General features: G+C 36.2%; 1 protein-coding gene across 1 annotated transcript in view; it reads right to left on the reverse strand.

The window, feature by feature from the left end:
• Positions 1-20,909, reverse strand: part of FBN2 (fibrillin 2) — a 222,945-nt gene that overhangs the window by 148,881 nt on the left and 53,155 nt on the right. The window contains exons 6-7 of the mRNA XM_059919446.1: positions 9,864-10,061; positions 1,278-1,403 (exon numbers count right to left, since the gene is read on the reverse strand). Coding sequence (XP_059775429.1) covers positions 1,278-1,403; positions 9,864-10,061 — 324 coding nt within the window. The remainder of the gene's footprint in view (positions 1-1,277; positions 1,404-9,863; positions 10,062-20,909) is intronic.

Here is a 20,909-nt window from a genome sequence, read left to right on the forward strand (position 1 = left end):
TTACCTTTCTTATTTCTGAACAGATCTAGTAACTTACAGACTAAAAAAGATTTCTTTGGAGAATTTCATTGCCATATGAACAGAAATATAAAATGTGCTATAATAGAAATAGGGAGGGCATCATTTGAAACTAAATCTTTTAGTACTTCTATATTTTACATTCATTGTAATCCACATAAAAAATTAAAATCTTACCTTTGACAGTTGGTCAAAAGTAACTGCTATCATCATATTTTTATTTAGAACAAACAGTAACTTTAAACTTATGGCAACACTTTTGCATTGATACTACATAAACTATATGTAAACTGACTATAATTCAAAACCTGTAACTGAGTGTAGCAACAGTTTATAGCCTTTCCAGATATATTATGCCACCAAATACACTAAATAATTTTATGTAAGGAAATACCACTTGATCTTTTACATAAAGAAACACTATAACCCAAAGAAAATTGATAATACTCACTTTTAAGACCTATTCAAATAAACATGACTTAGACACAAAGTAAAGGCTTCATTAAACCTTTAGCTTTCAAATTCTAATCACCACTTCTTCCAATCCTACTATTCCCCACCAATCCCAAACATTAAATCACATAATTTTTTCTGGGCTTTGGTTAAATGGATTTGGCTGCCTGGGCAGGAAATAAGGAAAGAGACGACTGGATTCAGGGCTCTGGGTGGTGCCTACATTACATCAATAGACCCCTTTCCTAAAGAACATAGACAAGTGTGAATAGAGTGGCACTGACTTTCGCCAAACTGTGTCTTGATTCTATATGTTGTTTTGATGAAACATGCTGTAGAAAAGGCTCATTCCATTTCAACTAAGAAGTAATACATTGTTGGATGATTAATGGAAACGTCACAACCACTCTCATCAATCGGTGGCTGTGCCTTCTCACCTATAATCAAACACTCTCTTCGTTCCTAGGAACTAGTCTGTACCCAATTTTAATGTTTGATATAATTTCATAAGTGAAATAGAAAACTATTTCATTAAGGGAAAAATATAAATGGCTGGATTACTCCCATTCTCACTACAACATAGAAACTGAGATAACAAATGTAAAATGATCATTGGCTCTTTTTCCAAATCAACCCCATTAATTACACAAACTAATACAGAACTACTCTAAGGTTATTCCTTCACTTTCATATTAAAATAAATAATTACAATTGTGATTAAATCCTCCAAAACTCAAAATGAAGTCATGTTTTTCTTGGATTCAGAGTCAAGAATTAGACATGTCCCTCAAAATAGAGACCCTTACCTTCACATTTCTGAGTAGTTTCACTCTGCTTGTGACCAGCAGGACATCTGCATTCAAAAGAGCCCACTGTATTGATGCAGTTTCCTCCCTGGCATATCCCAGGAATAGCCTGGCATTCATCAACATCTGTAAGAAGAAAGTATTTTCAATATAGATATCATTGATTTTCAGAATATCTATGTCTATTTGTACATACACATTTCTTCAATGCACAGAAGATATTCGCTTGTTCTCAAGAGAATGAGGTGTGAGAAGTCAGGATCCCTTTGTATGTATGCATTTTAACTTATGTAAATGGTATATGTTAAAGATCTCATTTTGTTTCTCGCTTTTTTCTTTCAGAATTTTGTTTCTACAATCCATCCATATTGTTATGTGGGCAACCAATCCCTTGCTTTGATTTGCTGCAGAACACTTAGTGTGTTTACTCTCCCAGTGATAGGCACTCAGCATCCTCCAACTTCTCACCACCTCAGGTGAACAAACAGATAATATGACTAGACCTACATCTATTAAAGTAATTTAATTCATAGTTTAAAATCTTTGCCCAAAGAAAACTTCAGGTCTAGGTGGCTTTGCTGTTAAATTCTTTCAAACATTTAAGAAAGAAACAATACCAGTTGTACACAAATTCATACAGAAAAGAGAAGACACTGCCCAACCCATTTTATTGAGTTGGCATCACCCTGAAACCAAAGCCAGACAAAGACATCATAAGAAGGAAAACAAGAGAAGAATATCTTTTTGGAATAGGCACACAAAAATTATTAGCAAGTCAACTTTAGCAATATATAAAAAAGTTAATACATCATGACTAAGTGGAGTTTATCCCAGGAACTAGGTTGTATCAACATTCAAGCATAAATCAATTCATCATATTAACAGATTAAGGAAAAGAAAACATATGAGTATATCATAGATGTGAAAAAAGCAATGATAAAGTTCAACACTCATTCATTGTTTTAAAAATCTTGGTAAACCAAAAATACAAGGGAATGTCCTCAACCTGATAAAGGGCCTGTACAAAAAAACTAGAGCCAATATACTATAGGAGATTGGGAAAAATTCTTTTATTTAGAGTTTCTTAATCTTTCATTTTATATCTATGTAAATTTGCCTTAATTTCTCTTTGTGTAAAAGGTAATTCAGTATATTGTTATGATGAACACTGTATATAAAAGGAAATATAATATATAAGCTTATACAAATTTACATTATGTAGTCATATTGACAGGCCAACATAACAGATTTATTAATATTATATCTTTAATTACATAATAACATATACTAATTGTAATAAATATTAAAGATGCAGAAAAATTGAAAATTAAAGAGATAGCCATCGATATGTTAGTAGTCTGTTCTTTTAGACTTATTCATACACACATTCAGAGTGGTGGTCCATTTACTTCACAAGAATAAGATCACACTGTATGTGTTGTTCTGCATCTTGTTTTTTTTCCATTAAAATATTTTGTGGATATATTTCTATGTCAGTATATACTTATCCTATTATTTTTTTGGTAAGCCCACAAGTTTGGTGTATCTTAGTGTATAAATTAGGGAATTTAAGTCTACAAAAGAGCTTAGCATCCTTATTATTTCTTCCTCACTTTAACTATCCGTCTATAAAACTAATTACAATAGTCCAAAGTATTTTTATCCTGAAATTAAAGTAGATATCATTGTCTTATTAAAGGATAGCTGATCCAAACAAAAAGCAACTAGAATGAAATATATGACAGGAGGTTTATATCCTGAACAGTTTAATTTACATTTCAAACTGTATTATTTCAAACTGCATTATTTTAAAAATGTACTACATTTCCACCCTCATTACAGTGTGGTATAAAACATCCCTAGAAACCTCTTTTCCTGGCAGATAAATCAGAGAAAGAATATCTCGGTAAAAGCGTAAAAATAAGGCCAAACCTATAAATCCCTTAATACTATTCATAAAAGCTTTGACTACATATTTAGTAGATTCAGTAATTTTTTCAAAGGAAAAAGCAATCTAACTTTACAGGGTTTATTTTGTAATTGCCTAAAAAGTACTTTCCTAGAAAAAAATAAATAAAACTTTTATTTTTGAAATATCCCAGAGTGAGCAGCTATACAGAATTAATTTCTTTTGGGTAGATCAAGTTAATCACTAAAATAAAAAAGAAAATTTTAAAGAAATCTTATAGAAGTAATCAACATGAACCTAGAAAGAAGCACACAAGTGCTCCCTATAAAAACAAAAGAAGCAAGCCTCAGACCTCCAAATTATGCAAGAGTTTCTGCATCTTCCAAGTGCTAGCATAAGGAACTACTAACGTCTGATTAGTTTTCCACTGTCCAAGTTATACAGATGGGTTTCTGTTCCTCCCTTCAATTCAGGCACAAACTTACTATTTCTTTAAATGCTGGATAACTTCAAATCACATGTAAGGATTTTACAGAATAAAATTGAATCTTTTGAAACTTAAACCTTACATAATCCCTTCAGTCTATGTCTACTAAGGTTATAAATAATGTAACAAAGCAATAGTAATTCTAGTTTATGAACTCATTTATTCTCCAACTTCTTCAAATAAACTTGCCCTAAGAGATTAAACTGATTTTATTATATAAATTAGTATTAGATGGTATATTATTTTTAGTTGACATTAAAATGTGAAAAAATATGTGCCAGTGCTACAGGCATATAAAAATGGTTCATTTAATTTATATTTGTGGGAACTAAGGACCGATTCCTATTACTGTGTTAATAGTGCATGATTTTTTAACTTGGCCTGTCCCCAAATTAGATCCATTTTTAAAATGTAAGTTCTTATTCAACACTCCACAGATATTCATACATAGTACTTCTACTTCTACAAAAACAAATGCCAATCTTTAAATACAACAATTGAAGAATAGGTCTGTCTCTGACTGGAGCCTAAGACATACAGGGTGTCTTGGCAACCGTTCAACGTGGTTTGATTCGGCCAGAATACCTATTCATGTATTCACAAAACTCCAATGTTGAATAAATGATCATCCCAACAAGCAAATATTGGTAACTTACTACCTGTAGGACTCCGAACTAAAAAAAAACAGAGCATGGTTCTGTCTCAATCTTCCTTATCTCAACAAATGTCATCATTGTTTATCCCGATGTCAAAGTCAGAAACCCAGGAGATAACTCGGCATCCTCTCACTTGTCTCACTTCATTCCATCAGTAACAAGTGCTTACTTCCCAGATATATCTCAAATCTTGGCCCTCTGCCTCTATTCTGGTCTCAACCTCCATGATATATCACCTGTACTGCTGTAGGAAACTTCTAACTGGTTTTTTTTGCTTCCAGTCTGGCTCCCCTAGAGTTGATTCTTTACAGAGCAACTGAAGTACTTTTATTTACATATGTGTAAATCAAAGACAGAAGTCTGTAGACACTGCCACACTGTTTTCTGGTCTATGAGTTGCTCTACAGAAGTTTGAGACCAGTTAGGATATTCCCTTTAACAAAGATATTTGCTTATTCTGTCTTATTATGCCCACAAAATTTTCCTTATCTTCTCTTTCTTATTGAACTTTTGTGCCTTCCAATCTGCAAATTGAAGGTTTTATCTCTTTTAGAAAATTTTTCTATATTATCTTTATGCTTTTTTTCAGTTCCTTTCTTCAGCTTTCTTTACAACCTTTCTGCTGACTTCACTACCTTTCTGCTTCTTTACAATCATTATTTATTGCCCTCAGGCATTTTGATTTGTGATTTCCTCAAGGTTAACCTTTGTCATTGAATTTTTTCAGTTTTATGTGTGTTTGTATGTATATGTGTAACATTTGCCTTTCATTAGGTAAAGTTTCAAATCCTTCTTCAGTTTCTTGAGTGCTACCAATGCACTATCTCTGATTGTCTTTTCTGAACTCTTACAATGCTTCTTTGAGCACCTGTTAAGAGAAGAACCATATTATTTTTCACTTCCTTGAGATAAAAGAGTATATGAACTTTGTGTTTATTTAGGTAATTCTTCCATGAAGCATGTTCCTCTGCCTTTTCCTTATGTTACTTCTCTCTTTTTTTCAGCTTTTATATGTAAGCCTTTTCTCTTTAGTACTCATCTTTAAATGGGGCATTTCCTGCTGAAGCAAAAGTGGAGAAAGCCAAGAAGAAACAGGTTGATTTGAGAACTTCTATAGGGACTCCTGCAGCTTCTTACCAAGCTCTCTCCACTTTCTTTTCCTCCTGGGTATTAATTTTAAACTTTCAGGTAGTGGTGTAGCTTCCACCTTCTGCCCTTTCGGATACAGACTCTGCAAGCTGCTCCCTAGTGGCTCCCACATCCTCTTTTCCTTTCCCCTCCTTTACCTAAAGGAGCGTCTCTGGGTTGGAAGGCTGGCTAGAGGATATTAGAAATGGCTTGCCACCAAAGACTCTCTTTCCATATCCCTTCAGTTCCTCCAAGGGCCTGCTGTAGAATTCCTCTCTTATGGGGATATACTCCTCCTCTCCAAGAGACCGTCCACAACCACTCAACAGCCTTTCAGGATGTTAATGCTCATAGCAAACGCATAGAAGGTTCTCCCTGTCCCCGTGACTTCCCAACAACTGCCATGTGTCCATCACTGCTCTGAACTGGGGGTTGCAGAGTTTTATTTTAGAAGGGCTTGTTCTCTGTTATTCCTTTTCTTGTTAGTTTTTGTTGAGTTAGAAGAAGGGCAATAGCCTGCTATTTTCAATACGAGTTTCTATAATCGACTATGTTTTAGGTAAATTTTTTGGATTGTTTAGGAACGGCTTGTGTTCACATAGTGTGAACTACAGTTAAACTTTGCAACGATCTGGTTAACTTGGTCAATGCAGACAGCCAAGATAAATTTGTGTTTAATAATTTATACTGATCAGATGAACCAAATCTCCTTTTCATTTTGTGCTATACAGAAGGCCTGGAAATAACATTCTACTGAGAGCATCTTCCTCTCAGGATACACCTGAGGAACTAGCCATGCCTGCCTGGTTTCAGATAGGATTCAACTTCTCTACATGATTCATGTGCAGTCTGAGTGAAGGATTAAATATTTCTGAATACTAATCCCATTTGAAAAGAACAGGCACGAATACCTGTTTTGCAGGGACTGACTCAGGGTCTATACTGCTCTTTCTTTATTTAAGTCCCTGTCTTGTGTCCTAGCTAGGTCCTGACTCTGTCACGTATGTCAGAATTTCCATGCCTCTCACACTGCTTGGAATAGAGCAGAGGCCCAGCATCAGTCTATTACTATTGTCTATAATAAAGCAAAAGATGGATTTAAATAAGCAAATTTCTTCTGCCATACTTCCAGTTTTGAAATGTCTGGAGTAGTTTAAAAGCCTAATTTCTAAAAATCAAGCAACATAAATTAATAATTATACAAATTTTAATATATTTTTAAAAATTTTAAATTTGAAAATCTAAAAGATCCAAAGTCAAGTACTATTCTTAAATAAAATACCCTTCTAATTAGAGTGAATTTGTAAGATAGTAAAGATTTAAGAAGAAGAACCTATTTGTAAAAAAAAATACAACATATGCACGTGACATTTTATGACATATTTATTTAAAGTTTGTAGATATTCTTGGAAAAGAGCTTAATGCCACTTTTATTACCTTTAATTCACTCATTTTTATGCTAGCTTAAATTTTAAGGCTTATGTGAGCCAACTTTGGTCCTTCAATGTTTAATAAAATGAAGAATGTACAAGACTAAACGTAGATTAGTCTTAGGCATAAAGCCTAGAACTGAAATGCTCTATATATGAAAGAAGTCAAGAATCATTATGATTGACCTCATAGCACCGTAGAAAGGTATACTCTTCTGACACTGCTTATTTGAGTCCAGAAAGTCATGACAGCAACAGTGAAAAGTTAAAAATTTTACTAGTTTCCTCACAGCTTAGTTTTTTTAAAGTATCATCTTAATTTTCTCTTGGCCCTCATTTTTCACATTTATTTGGTTTATTACAAGATCTTATTTCATCCCCTCCTAAGCCATAGATAAAGTAATTCACTAATTGCATCAGCTACAGGATAATTTTATGTTTAGAACTTCAGAAATGTCCTCCCTTGGCTAATATAAACCATGTTTTAAAACCAATATTAAACTGGTTATCATCTACACAGCTGAAATTTATTTTTAACTCCACAAAAATTTTCAGTTACCCTATAAAAAAGATCACTGTTATAAAAAAGAGTATGACATGTGTGTATCATGTTTTATTATCTTATTTTTTTACGTCCTATTATCTTTCAAATTAATTTGGCAGAGTATTTGGGAAACAGTCTAGGAATTTAAAGGAAAAAATGAAATCACAGTAAGATGGAGCCTTAAAATAGCCTGAACTGAGGATTAGTGTTTAATTGAGAACTTTCTGACGATGCCATGATTTTGAAATAAAGCAGAACTTTCTCAACTTTTCCAGACCTTTTAACAATGTGGCAAATTTCATTTTGCTCCTGTAGCTGTATTAATCCATTATACTCTTGGGCAAATGGAGCCCAAAACTTATCTCTACTACATAAACAAATTCAAACAAATAAGCCTTCAGACATTACTCAATCCTGAAGGACACTCAGGAAGTTTGAGATCAGATCACACACTTTTTGTAATTGTGTTCAGAAAAACTAGGCCCTTCTGACAAAATATCAAGGTAAAGAAGCCTAAGTACAAATATAGAAGATGAGGAGAGTCAATAATGTGCGATGTTTTGGTTGAAGTTAAGGGCTTTTCGCAACCTGGACTACTTCTACGAAACAGTGGTTTTTGGAAGTATTTTAATATCAGTTCCATTTATTAATTCAAAAGATATTTACTGAGTATCTACTGCATGTTAGAATGCCTCAGAGACATTAATGAATAAAACAGATTTCTGCCCAAATGGAGCTTACATTCTATCTGGGGGAGAGTAAAAGCAATAAAGACCATAAGCAAGTGAGTTAGAAGGTGATAAGTGCTAGAGAATAAACAAAAATTATTACTCTGGTAAATCTAGTCAGTATTAATCTAGTAGATCTATACAGCATTTTATCTTTAATAGTAATCCATTAAATTACATAAATTATACAGTAATCTATATCTAATCTAGGAATTCTATGTAGTATGGTAAATACTATATATTATATAGTATAGTGTATCTTTTATAGAAAAAACTGTTGCTTTATCAGGAACTCTATAGAATCATACCGATAGTCATATCATCGATTTAGAATGTTATTATCCATAGTAAACAACAGATTAAAAATGACATTTAAACCAAACTTCATATTTGTTGTGGTTGGTATTAATCCAAGAGACAAAATACTCACAAAACCATTCTAAGTCCACAGCTGACAAAGCTTTTACATGCAAGTAAACATAAAGTTGTGAATCTGTTGGGTTATATGGTCATCTCTTGGGCATCCCTGTAGTTTTGATTTGAAAAGAGTTTAGATACAGATCATTTTTTAAACTACCTTTTATAAAACTACAAAACTAACACAAATCTTTGGAGGCCACTATCAGAGATACACTTACCAAATTACACAGAGCACTCAGATTTTATTATTCAATGGATTGAGATTATGTACAGGCTTCCCACACTACAATTCTCATTTGGGTTTTAGGGCACTGGCCTGGCTTTCTGCAATATACCATTTACATGGGCTGGATAGGTAACCCCTCTACCTCTGACACTGGTTACCAACATCAATTTGAAAGATTTCACATCTAACCTTGTACACGATTTAATTAGAACAAATAAACGTAACTCTCATGTCTTAAGTATGAGTAACATCATTTCTGTGAATAATACAAAAGTACTTTCCAGTTTCCTGTGATCCTACTACCATTTGAGAGCTCATTACGGCACTCTGTTCCAAGCTCTAAAAATGTGTTTAATCCATATGATATCAGAGAAGTTGCCAAAAAAGGCTAAGAATCATGGTGGCTGAAAAGTAATTATCCAATAAGTATTTAACAATTTCCGGCTATTTGGGTTAAAGTTGATGGTTGTAGCATCCTCAGGGCCCCAATCTAGCCCTGATATGTGGTTAGGAAGATTGCCTGGAGACAAGATTGTAACCAACTGGTTATAAGCTCAGAAATAACTACAGTCATGGATGGAGTTAACACTTTGTCTCTGAAGACACTGTTAATAACAATAACAATACCGGACGGCTCACTTCTCCCTGTCACCTGGGTTCAGGTTCTCATATTCTGAATGACATTGGAAAGACAGAAAAAATGTGTCACCTGGGTATTTACATATGCATAGTTTAAGGGGCTGTAGCAGGGAGTGTGTAGCACCATCTGGATGGAGACATGGAATGGCTTATCCTCTGACTGTACTGAATATTTTTAAAATTTTCCCCAGTTTTTCATACTTTTCATATAACTCTTCTCCTTTTTTGTCAATTGAAAAGTAATTATTTATTAGGTGGCTAGAAGGTAAGCCATCTCTAGTCAGGCTTGCTGATGAGGCTCCTCTTGGAAACAGTATTGGGTTAAAGGTTCCCGTCCACAGTGCCAGATTCTCCCAGCGCACTGAAAGGAGCCCAGACACATGGGTGACTCTGTGCACACAGGCTGAAGGCTAACTCACCTTGGCAAGCTCCAGTGCGGATGTTGGGGATGAAGCCCCGCCGGCAGGGCTGAGGCTGGGCAGGACACATCTCACAGGGGTGGCCCCAGGCCCGTCCAATGGTGGCACAGCACAGAGTCTTTGTGCAGACAATGCCTGTCAGCTGCCCTTGGCACATCTGGTTGTTGACCTGAGTGAAACATGGGCCTGTCCTGTAATCTGGAATGTGAAAGAAGACAGAAAGACAGGTTTTATGATCACACACCAATCTTACACCGGGACCTCCAAATACATAAAACAGAGACTCTTCTGATCAAAACATCGAGCGACAAAAGGCCAATGTGTTTGATTTTGAAAATTCATAATTTTTCAATACTGAGAAGTGCATTACAAGAATTCAATGTATTCTACCCTAGACATTGTAAATAGATGGCTCAAGGGCTGTGTCTGGGACACAGATGTGTTTTCTTGGCCGCCTAATGTTTTAAAAGAATTTAAATGAGTAGCCAACATTTTTAAACGGGGAAATTTCACATGAAATTTATATTTCTGGCTTTTCTTAAAAAGTTGGAGGTTCTGGCCGTGCTAGGCCTGACATGTTGCATGGCAGTGGTGGAGTGAAGTGTGTCCCCTCTACGACACCACCGCCTCAGCCACCCAGCCCTCTCCACTCACTGGTGTGCGCCACCTGGGCCCTGATGGCACCTGCTTTAATGACTCCTCTTTACCTAGCAAAATTTCTTCTTTGACTAGGTGGTCAAGAGTTCAGAAAATCAGAACAGAACCAATGAAGATATACCCTTCCATATCACATATATATTTGGGCAGTCCAGACTGTCTATAATCATTTAGTTCTAACAACTGATTTCTGTTTCCTTGTCAGTCTGTTTAGTTCTATGTGTAGCTCAGCTTGGAAGACAGTACTAATAAGGCCCATGGTCATGGATTCTTTCCAAGTTAATATTATATGATCTCTATTCTCTAGAAGATGATTGTACAATTGTCCAGCTCGGTTATGATGATGATAAAAACGTTAGCAAATGTGTGTCACTTATGATCTACAGGCAGACTCTTCTATGAACATTAAGGACAGCTATTATGACCCTTGGGTCACAAAGTGGTTCATGGACCAGCACCATATGCATCACTCGGGAGCTGGTTAGAAATGCAGACTCAGGCCTCATACCAGACACATTGACTTAGAATACGCATTTAACAAGGTATTTAGGAGATCCATACACACCTTAAAGTTTAAGAAGGACTGATCCAGACTACAGGCAACTTAAAAGCTGGGCATTTCTATTATATCTCTCTTCCTGCTATAATTTACTTAAATGACTCTTTAAGATGATCAGTATATGTATATTATTTTAAGCAGGACTGAATTATTAATGGCTTTTTAATTTGTTGCTTGTGTTTTGAAAGACACAGAAAACCAGAGAAAGGTCAGTTTCCTGAAGACTGACCAATTAAATGATTAACATGTGTTATAAAATTACAACAGAAATATGTGAAAAACTTTTCCTCCCGTTTACAGAGATTTGTACACATACAGTTTATTAACTCTTGGGAATGAGAGAAGATAGCCAGGATTTCCTGATAAGCCTTAATGCGAATGACATAATTCCATTTGAAGGAGAAAGCCAGAACAAGTTTATTTCAGATTTTTGTAAGAACAAAACAATGTTACAGTCAATGGAAGAACAGTCAAAAATGTTGGTAAGATTTTTATGAAAAACTGTTACTGGGAAATATCAAACTTGGATATAATTTAACATTCAAAATGCTAAGCAAGAACAACTTAGATATCATCTCAATACTACTGTATGACAAAAATACACCTTAGAGCCACATAAAATTTCTGTACTTTAATGAAGAATGAAGCTTTGCCAGATAGAAGAATGTTTTAAAAGTTCAATATAAAGGGAAAAAATCTAAAATAGGTAACTTTTTTAGCAAGCTGGTTTAACATTGTTACTCTGCAGCTGAACTTCAACAAAAATAGCTCATTTTAACCCATTACACAAGAACAACAGATGTGCTGGCTGCAAATCACATTTTTGAAGAAGACAATCTTTGTATTATACATGTAGATATGTCAACCTTATAAAGAAGCATGCTTCCCATACCACAAATTGCCAGGTCATAAATTTTTTAGACCTACTCTATTGTCCTTCAGGCAACATGTTATTTTGCCATTTTAAATAAATATTAGACTTACGGTAAATTGTATCACGTTCTGAACAAATAGGGAAAAGCCTACTTTTCACCAAGTCTCTTTTTCTGTTTTTTTTTTGATAGATTCATGCATATATACCTATGTTCACATTCTGTACCTTTTTAGGATTCCCAGAGAGAAGCCTGCATAGCCTCTCTCATAATCTCATTCTTAAGTAAACCAGTTTGTCAGGAAATGCCTTCCTTCTAACTACAGCACCTTCTTAAAATTATGTCCTCTTAGTCTGATCTTCTTGGAGAAGAGGACTATCTGGACAAGGATAGCTGTTTGTCCCTGCAAACGACCTTTCATGCTAAAGGCCCTAATTAAGCCAACCCCAGACTCCCCTTCCCAGGAACAGAGTTTACCATTCCTTACTTCTTCTACCTATATTTCCCTTTGTTAGGACCGTGCTTCTGTTTTTTGTTTGTTTGTTTGTTTGTTTTTTCCTTAGATTCCATATATATGTGTTAACATACTGTGTTTTTCTCTTTCTGACTTACTTCACTCTGTATGACAGACTCTAACTCCATCCACCTCACTACAAATAACTCAATTTCGTTTCTTTTTATGGCTGAGTAATATTCCATTGTATATATGTGCCACATCTTCTTTATCCATTCATCCGATGATGAACCTAGTGGTAAGATGGGAATAAAGACAGACCTACTAGAGAATGGACTTGAGGATATGGGGAGGGGGAAGGGTAAGCTGTGACAAAGTGAGAGAGTGGCATGGTCATATATACACTACCAAACGTAAAATAGCTAGCTAGTGGGAAGCAACCACATAGCACAGGGAGATCAGCTCGGTGCTTTGTGACCACCTAGAGGGGTGGGATAGGGAGGGTGGGAGGGAGGGAGATGCAAGAGGGAAGAGATATGAGAACATATGTATATGTATAACTGATTCACTTTGTTATAAAGCAGAAACTAACACACCATTGTAAAGCAATTATACTCCAATAAAGATGTTAAAAAAAAAAAAAAAGACTATGCTTCTGAATCTATTTTCTTACATGGTTACACTTTGCTTTCTGGTTGGCAAGTGATTACCTTAAAATTTAAACTTACAATGTAACCTATTTATTCCAGAATTACTCACATGTAAAATGTGAACAAATATTAGATACTGAAAAGAGATTTAAACTTCCTGATCAGATTAAAAAACATTCTGTCCCAGATATTACTAGCATTTTAATTATGGTCAAAGAGTACTAAGAGACCTTAATTAAATGTTATGATTGGCCATACACTCATCAAGTTTTCACTTCAGGTAAAATATTATTGTATACCATGCTAACCATTCATAGGTAAGGACATACTTGCAGGGCGTTAACAAAGGATAAAAGGAGTGAACTGCTTAACACTTGGTATGCTGGAACCAGTGGGTTGGAAACAGATATTTTCCTCATTACTATATGACCAAGAAAATTTTGTTAAAAATTATCCTGTGAAACACAAATATTGCTATTTTGATTTTCAAATATCTAACTGCAATACAGTATATTAATTGGCTTTATATAATTTCACTTTTATTCACATTAAGCAATTGGTACAATTAGCAAACTCATCAAAAACTTAAATTCATTAAGGTATAACTTATACATCATATATTCATCTGTCTTAAATGTACAATTCAATGATTCTTCATAAATTGTATTGAATTGTGCAACCATCACCCCAATCCAACTTTAGGACATTTGCATCACCCCAAAAAGATTCCTTGTGCTCATTCCCAGCCCCCATCAACCACTAATCTTTCTGTCACTATAAATCTGCCTTTTCTGGACAATTTCATAGAAATGGAATCATATGATATGTGATCTTTTTTGTCTGGCTTCTTTTGGTTAGCATAACGTTCTTGAGGATCATCCATGCTATGGCATGGGTCAGTACTTCAATTCTTTCTACTGCTGAATAATATTCCACTATATGGATATACCACATCTGATAACCAAACAGTGGCCTTTTGCTGGGCCGTATAGTGAGCACATGTTTAACTTTTAAAGAAACTGTCAAACTGTTTTCCAAAATGACTTCATGGTTTTATATTCCTACCAGTAATGAGTGAGAGTTCCAATTCCTCCACATCCGTGCTAATATTTTCTAGTTTCTATCTTTATTATTATAGCCTATGTTACCATTTTACTTTAAATAAATACAATTGAATATAGTTGGGAATTTTGCTATATTTCACAAGTCCTCTTAATATAACTAGAGATGCTAAACAGTGATAGCTAACCAAAGATGAGCATTATTGTCATATGGACAACCAGACAACCTTTGCAGAGGTTTCCAGAAGGTAAAGACAAAAACAGGTCTGCTGGGGATTTGGGATTGAGGGAGAAATTTTTTAATTTTATTTTTTGCTTCTTTATTATTTTTGTTTTGTTTTGTGGAAGAGACGATGATTACTAAAAGTCAATGGGAATGACCTAGTTGAAAGGGAGGGTTTCTGATTACCATAGAGAATAATAATTTCTAGTATAAGACCCCTAAGGAGTCAGGCTGAGAGTGAAACCAGAGTTTGTGTGGAGTTATCCTTAGACAAGAGAAGAAAAGCACTGTTCTTGTAACCCAAGGGAGGAATGACAGGCTGCACAGAGATGTAGGCATGTTTATATAGTAGAGGAAAATGAGCAATGTCCTCTCGGGTACCTTCTCTTTTCTTTGTAAAACAGGAGGTAGGACAGTAGGTCTTTGGCAGAGGTTGGCTGGGGTGTCAGATCTTGGAGGGTAACTGAGATGGACACTGCAGATACCAAGAGAGGGAGCTGACCTGAGAATCCAGCAGATTCCCAGGTGACAACAGCACCTCTCTATGGTGGAAGAATAAGATGAACTTATAATGGGACCCATCTGTCTGTTTTGTGACTTTTTCCAACAGCTCTAGGCAGCTGAGAAGCTCACTCAGAGATAAGGGTTCATCTAGGATTAGGGTTTTGCCTGTCAGAGAAGAAAAAAATTCAGAATGGCAAGGGGGTGTAAGGTGTTGTTAGACACATTTTGAAATTATAGACTATGGAATCTAAGCTGGATGAGCTGGGAAGTGAAAAAAGGAATAGACTTACAGATTAAGAAGTGGGGGAAAGCAGTAAGATCGATAGACTAGGTGTCCCCAAGAAGCCCCACATGAGGCGGGAAATTAGTCACATCAGAATATTGCTACATCAGGTGTCCATGTGGCTGTAGTAGTATTTATTTAACTGTCTGCAGAATGCAGTTAAGGTTCACAGCTGCACAGATGTACACTGCATAATTTAGGAAAGCTACCCACAACTACTGTAATGTAAATGACATCCCCTGGAGTTGTGCAAATAATGCCATAAAGATATCCAAAATTCCATTCATCCCCACTTTAGTACACAAATAATTGCCTGATCCCAGAAGGCGTATGAAAATATGTGAGATTTCCCATCAAGCTGCACAGTCTTTGGACTTAAGCAAGAAGGCATTTCCATTCTTTCCATTCTCAGGAACCAAAGAAATGCAACATGCAATCAAGTGATCGTCTTGTGTGGGAGCTGCAGACATGAGTGAGTACAATGAAGAACTATGGAATGTGTAATCTAAGTCTAATGATCCTGGCCATATGACAGCCGCCTGTGAGTAATGGAGTTTTTGACATAGCAATTACAAATAAGGTTTAGTGCATCCCATTATGGTTCTAATTGAGAATCTATCTAGTCAGTCTGCCAGCCGAAATATCTGATCACAGATATAACTGGAGCATGCAGAGAAGGCAACCACTCTAATTATAGTTTCCTTAGTCTCAATAAAATTTGCCTAAATGTCTGCTGGTCCAGAATTCATGCCGGGTCTAAATATTCAGAGTTAAGTAAAGTGAAATAAGATAGCGATTGTCTTCCATGATGGAAAAACATCTGTCACCCTCAGGAAATTTTAGAATTAAGTACAGAAATGTTTAAGAGAATCAAAGCCATTAACTTAATATTTTCGCTTTTAGGAACTTGTGCAAAAATTATGTACCTGTAATGTTTAATAGCATCTTGCCCATTCCATTAGATTGCCTTGTAACCACAGTTTAAAATAAATAATTATGTAATTTATTTAGAGTTGTGGTTTTTATGTTAAAATGTGACTATGCTTATCCACACAACAGGATTATTTAAGTGAACTTCAGATTTTTATAAATTTGTAAGTTTGAGTACTTAGACATTTAGATTTTAATTAGGTTTATGAGAGTAACTTGAGTACTTACAAAGGTTTTTAAGTTGCACAACTGAAGTACTTAAGGGAGATATTAGGTGTACTTAATATATTAAAGCAGTTTAAAAGGTAGGGAGGTGTTTCATTAACTACATATGAAAATGGAACCAAATACTATTTACAGACCTCTTAAAGTGACTACTAAAATCTGCTAGACTTATTAGTAGATGAGTGATATTTATACGCCAAACTTAAAAGCTCAAGGAATATACCCTAAAGAACTGAAAGCAGGGATCTGAAGAGATATATGGACAACCATGTACACAGTACCATTATTCACAATGTCAAGAGGTGGACACAACCCATGTGTCCATTGACTGATTGATGAATAAACGAAATACATACAATGGAATACTATTCAGTCTTAAAAAGGAAGGAAATTCTGACACATGCTACGACATGGGTGAACCTTAAGGACATTATTCTGAGTAAAGTAAGCCAGCGACAAAAGGAAAAACACTGAGTGATTCCACTTATATGAAATGTCTAGAGTAGTCACATTCATAGAGACAGAAAGTAGAATGGTGCTTGTCAGAGGCTGGAGGGTAGATGGGGAGTTAAGTGTTTAATGGGTTCAGAGTTTCAATTTTGTAAGACAAAAAAGTTCGGTGGATGAATGGTGGTGATGGTAGCACAACAATGTGAATGTATTTAATGTCACTGACCTGTACACTGAAAAATGGTTAAGGGCTTCCCTGGTGGCGCAGTGGTTGAGAATCTGCCTGCCAATGCAGGGGACACGGGTTCGAGCCCTGGTCTGGGAAGATCCCACATGCCGCGGAGCGACTAGGCCCGTGAGCCACAATTACTGAGCCTGCGCGTCTGGAGCCTGTGCTCCGCAACAAGAGAGGCCGCGATAATGAGAGGCCCGCGCACCGCGATGAAGAGTGGCCCCCGCTCGCCGCAACTGGAGAAAGCCCTTGCACAGAAACGAAGACCCAACACAGCCAAAAATAAATACATTTTAAGAAGTGAAATTCTTTTTTTTTTTTTATAAATTTATTTATTTATTTATCTATTTATGGCTGTGTTGGGTCTTCGCTTCTGTGCAAGGGCTTTCTCTAGTCGTGGCAAGTGGGGGCCACTCTTCATCGCGGTGCGCGGGCCTCTCATTATCGCGGCCTCTCTTGTTGTGGAGCACAGGCTCCAGACACGCAGGCTCAGTAGTTGTGGCTCACGGGCTGAGCTGCTCCGCGGCATGTGGGATCCTCCCGGACCGGGGCACGAACCTGTGTCCCCTGCATTTGCAGGCGGATTCCCAACCGCTGCGCCACCAGGGAAGCCCCAAAAAATGAAATTCTTTAAAAAAAAAAAAAAAATCGTTAAGATGGTAAGTTTCGCATTACATGTATTTTACACAATTAAAAAATATTTTTAAAAAGCTCCCGGAATGACCAGGGTTTTGAAAGTATACTTAAATAAAGCAAACCTGAATTTTTAACACCAAAACAAATAAACTTTGAGTCTTTTTCATATACAGAGTCACCACTGAGGGCACTGAAACATCCCCCTTCCACACCGTTCACCTGCTTTGGGATGGATATTTATGCTGTTTACAACTGACCACAAGTACACACAGTGCTGCATGGGTCTTCTTCACGACACAGCTTGGCAGATTTTCTGTAAGGTCAGTTCTGAGGTCTGGAATTGCTGGGTCAAGTAGCCAGTTTGAAAAATATTACGGAATTGCTCTCTGAATAGGTGGTACCAATTTACACTCTATTATTTCCTCACACTCCTTCCAACACTGAGTAGAAGCAAACGGTTTAATTTTTGTTAATTTAATGAGTGAAAAATGGTATCTCATTGTTTTCCCTGAATTATGACAGGGCAACTCATTGTCCCTACTTATTGACAATCAAGAGAAGAAAATTAACTCCGTGGCAGGCACTTTATAATGACCCTTTCTATAAACTATCTCACTTTATTTTGATGTGCTAAAAAAGTATTTTTGTCATTTTTACACATGAAAAAACTAAAAATCAGACACTAAGTTATATGTGGAGAATCAAAGAGCTGGTAAAAAGAAATGTATGGATACCAAGGGGGAAAGGAGAGGGGAATGGGAGGAACTGGGTGATTGGGATTGACACATATACATTACTGATACTATGTATAAAATAGACAACTAATGAGAACCTACTGTATAGCACAGGGAACTCTACTTAATGCACTGCGGTGACCTAAATGGGAAGGAAATCCAAAAAAGAGGGGATATATGTATACGTATAGCTGATTCATTTTGTTATACAGTAGAAACTAACACAACATTGTAAAGCAACGATACTCCAATTAAAATTAATTCTAAAAAAAAAGTGAAGCTGACATTGGGCTTGGCCATCCACTTCATACCAAAGCACTGCACCATGCACGATGCATTCATGAGACCCCGAGAGCGAACATCCACAGTCTCAGCTTTTGGTAGCTTTGCCTTCTCCTAACAGACCAAAGTCCTTTAGCATTTAAATGAATATTGTCACCGCTTCACAAATGCCTCCTCCCATCCAATGTACAATCTCCTAATTCCCAATGAGCAAGCCTGGTCTTGCTTTGTTTCTGATTTCTCCCAAAGATGAGTCTCCATCTAGCCAGATTACGTTAGGGAGAAATTCTCTCTCTTACACTGAGAGAATCATTAAAGACTTTGCTTCTGCAAATAGATGAGTAACTATTTTAATTACCACAGTTGCACTGCATTTTGTTTCTAACATAATACCGTTATTTAATATTTCAGCGGAATGTGGACTCAGCAAATAAGGACCCCTTTCACCACCCTCTACAGTCTTTCAAAGCACAAGGCTACTGCTGACATCAAAGAGCACTTGAAGAATGAAGAGGCAGGAAAGATAGTTAGGTACTGGCCAATGATGCAAACAAAATTGCTATCTTTGATGTCACGTTTCATAAGGATGAGGGCCATCAAAGATGTGGTCCTAAAACTCATGGCCTATGAACTTAAAGTGCACTCTCCCAAGAGCAAAGCCAATTAACTTACTTTAAGGATGACAAAAATTGCTTAAGATTATAAACTAGTAAGATTATTTAAGCAGAAAGATATTGTCACTTCTGAAAAAGAAAGTTAAAAAGACAAAAGTATGTTGTCATGAGTTAATAAGGGAACCACAGACATAAATGATTAACACAGAAGATGGATAATATGCAAGTCAAATCAGCAAAGTACCAAATTTTATGGTAGCTAAGAAAAACCTATAGTATAATTAAGTAAGCCTGAATAATTTCAGGGAAAAGTAATATGAGCTCACAAAACATTTATCCATTATCAATAAAGTCAGAAACAGAATCAAGGGAAACCAATGTTTGAACAGATCTTATACATCCCTTGCACCAAATACAATGAGGTCACAAGACTGGATTAAAGCAGCAGTGAATAAAATATTAGGCACAGTTTGATGACAGAGTCTTTATGTAATAATATGGATGCAATGTACTGTTTTCTTTCTGAAATTTCTGCCTAAATCAACTCCTCCTGAGCCATGTAGGCAGCTATATACATGCACTAAGTCAACCAAACCTCATAAATCACAGCTTTCCCAGGAAACATGTCGCACTATATGACTGGAAAACCAAAGCCCTTCTCTATGATTCTGCCCTGACACAGAACTTCCAGTATAACATCTAACCAGCCAGGGCGGGGCTGGGATTTCTCCTGAGAAAAGAGCAAATGCCATGTGATCCATTTAATGGGGTTTTAACTGTTTGGGAGTTTTAGGGAAATGCTGAAGAGCAAAAAAGACCATAGGTCATAAGGCCCTCTAAAAGGACACAGGTAGCATCTATCATTAGATCCATTTGACTTGCAAAGGGGGAGGCCCTTCCTCTGGGACCGGCCACATGAAGAACAGCAGAGAGTCCCCAGACCCTGCTGGCAGGGGTGGTCCAGCATGGGTGGTGGTCTACACTGGTAAAGTGAATCATTCCTGGCTCTGTGGTTGGAGCCTATACCTGTTCCTCGTACATCAGGACCAGGAGAGGCTCAAGAGCAAAAGATGCCCCTGTGACCTCTCAGCAGGAAGGTTACAGTACTACAGTAGCAGCTCAGTAAAATAAAAAGGACCATATCTTACACAGCCTGCAAGTTTGTAACCGCTGGAGAAACCCAGGTAGCTTGACTGGTATAGGTATTAAAGGAATTTGCTTCATGAATAGACAAACACATATTAAAAGACTAAAGTCTTTTTTTGGTTCAAGAAAGTAAACCCTTTCAATATTCAGACTCAACCGAAGAACAGAAAAACAAACAGTCACTGTCTCGAGCTAAATTAGTTGTCTAGAAGATCAGACAGAAGAAATAGCTTACAGCACAGAGCAAAATTTCTAAGAAATTAATATCATAAGTAAAGATGAGACTTGGAGGACAGAGACTGAAGACAAGAATGTAAATAATATGAATTCCAAAATAAGATTTTAAAAAAACCAATAGAAAATAAAGAAATAATAGGAAAAAAGGAATTCCTAAGCTTAAGTGAAAAGTAGCTTTACATCTTTTGGTCACGGGGTGAAGTAAGTCAGAAAGAGAAAAACAAATATCGTAAAATATCACTTATATGTGGAATCTAGAAAAAGGATACAAATGAACTTATTTGCAAAGCAGAAATA

Source organism: Balaenoptera ricei, chromosome 3 (genome assembly GCF_028023285.1).
Source record: "Balaenoptera ricei isolate mBalRic1 chromosome 3, mBalRic1.hap2, whole genome shotgun sequence".
Classification (NCBI taxonomy): Eukaryota; Metazoa; Chordata; class Mammalia; order Artiodactyla; family Balaenopteridae; genus Balaenoptera; species Balaenoptera ricei.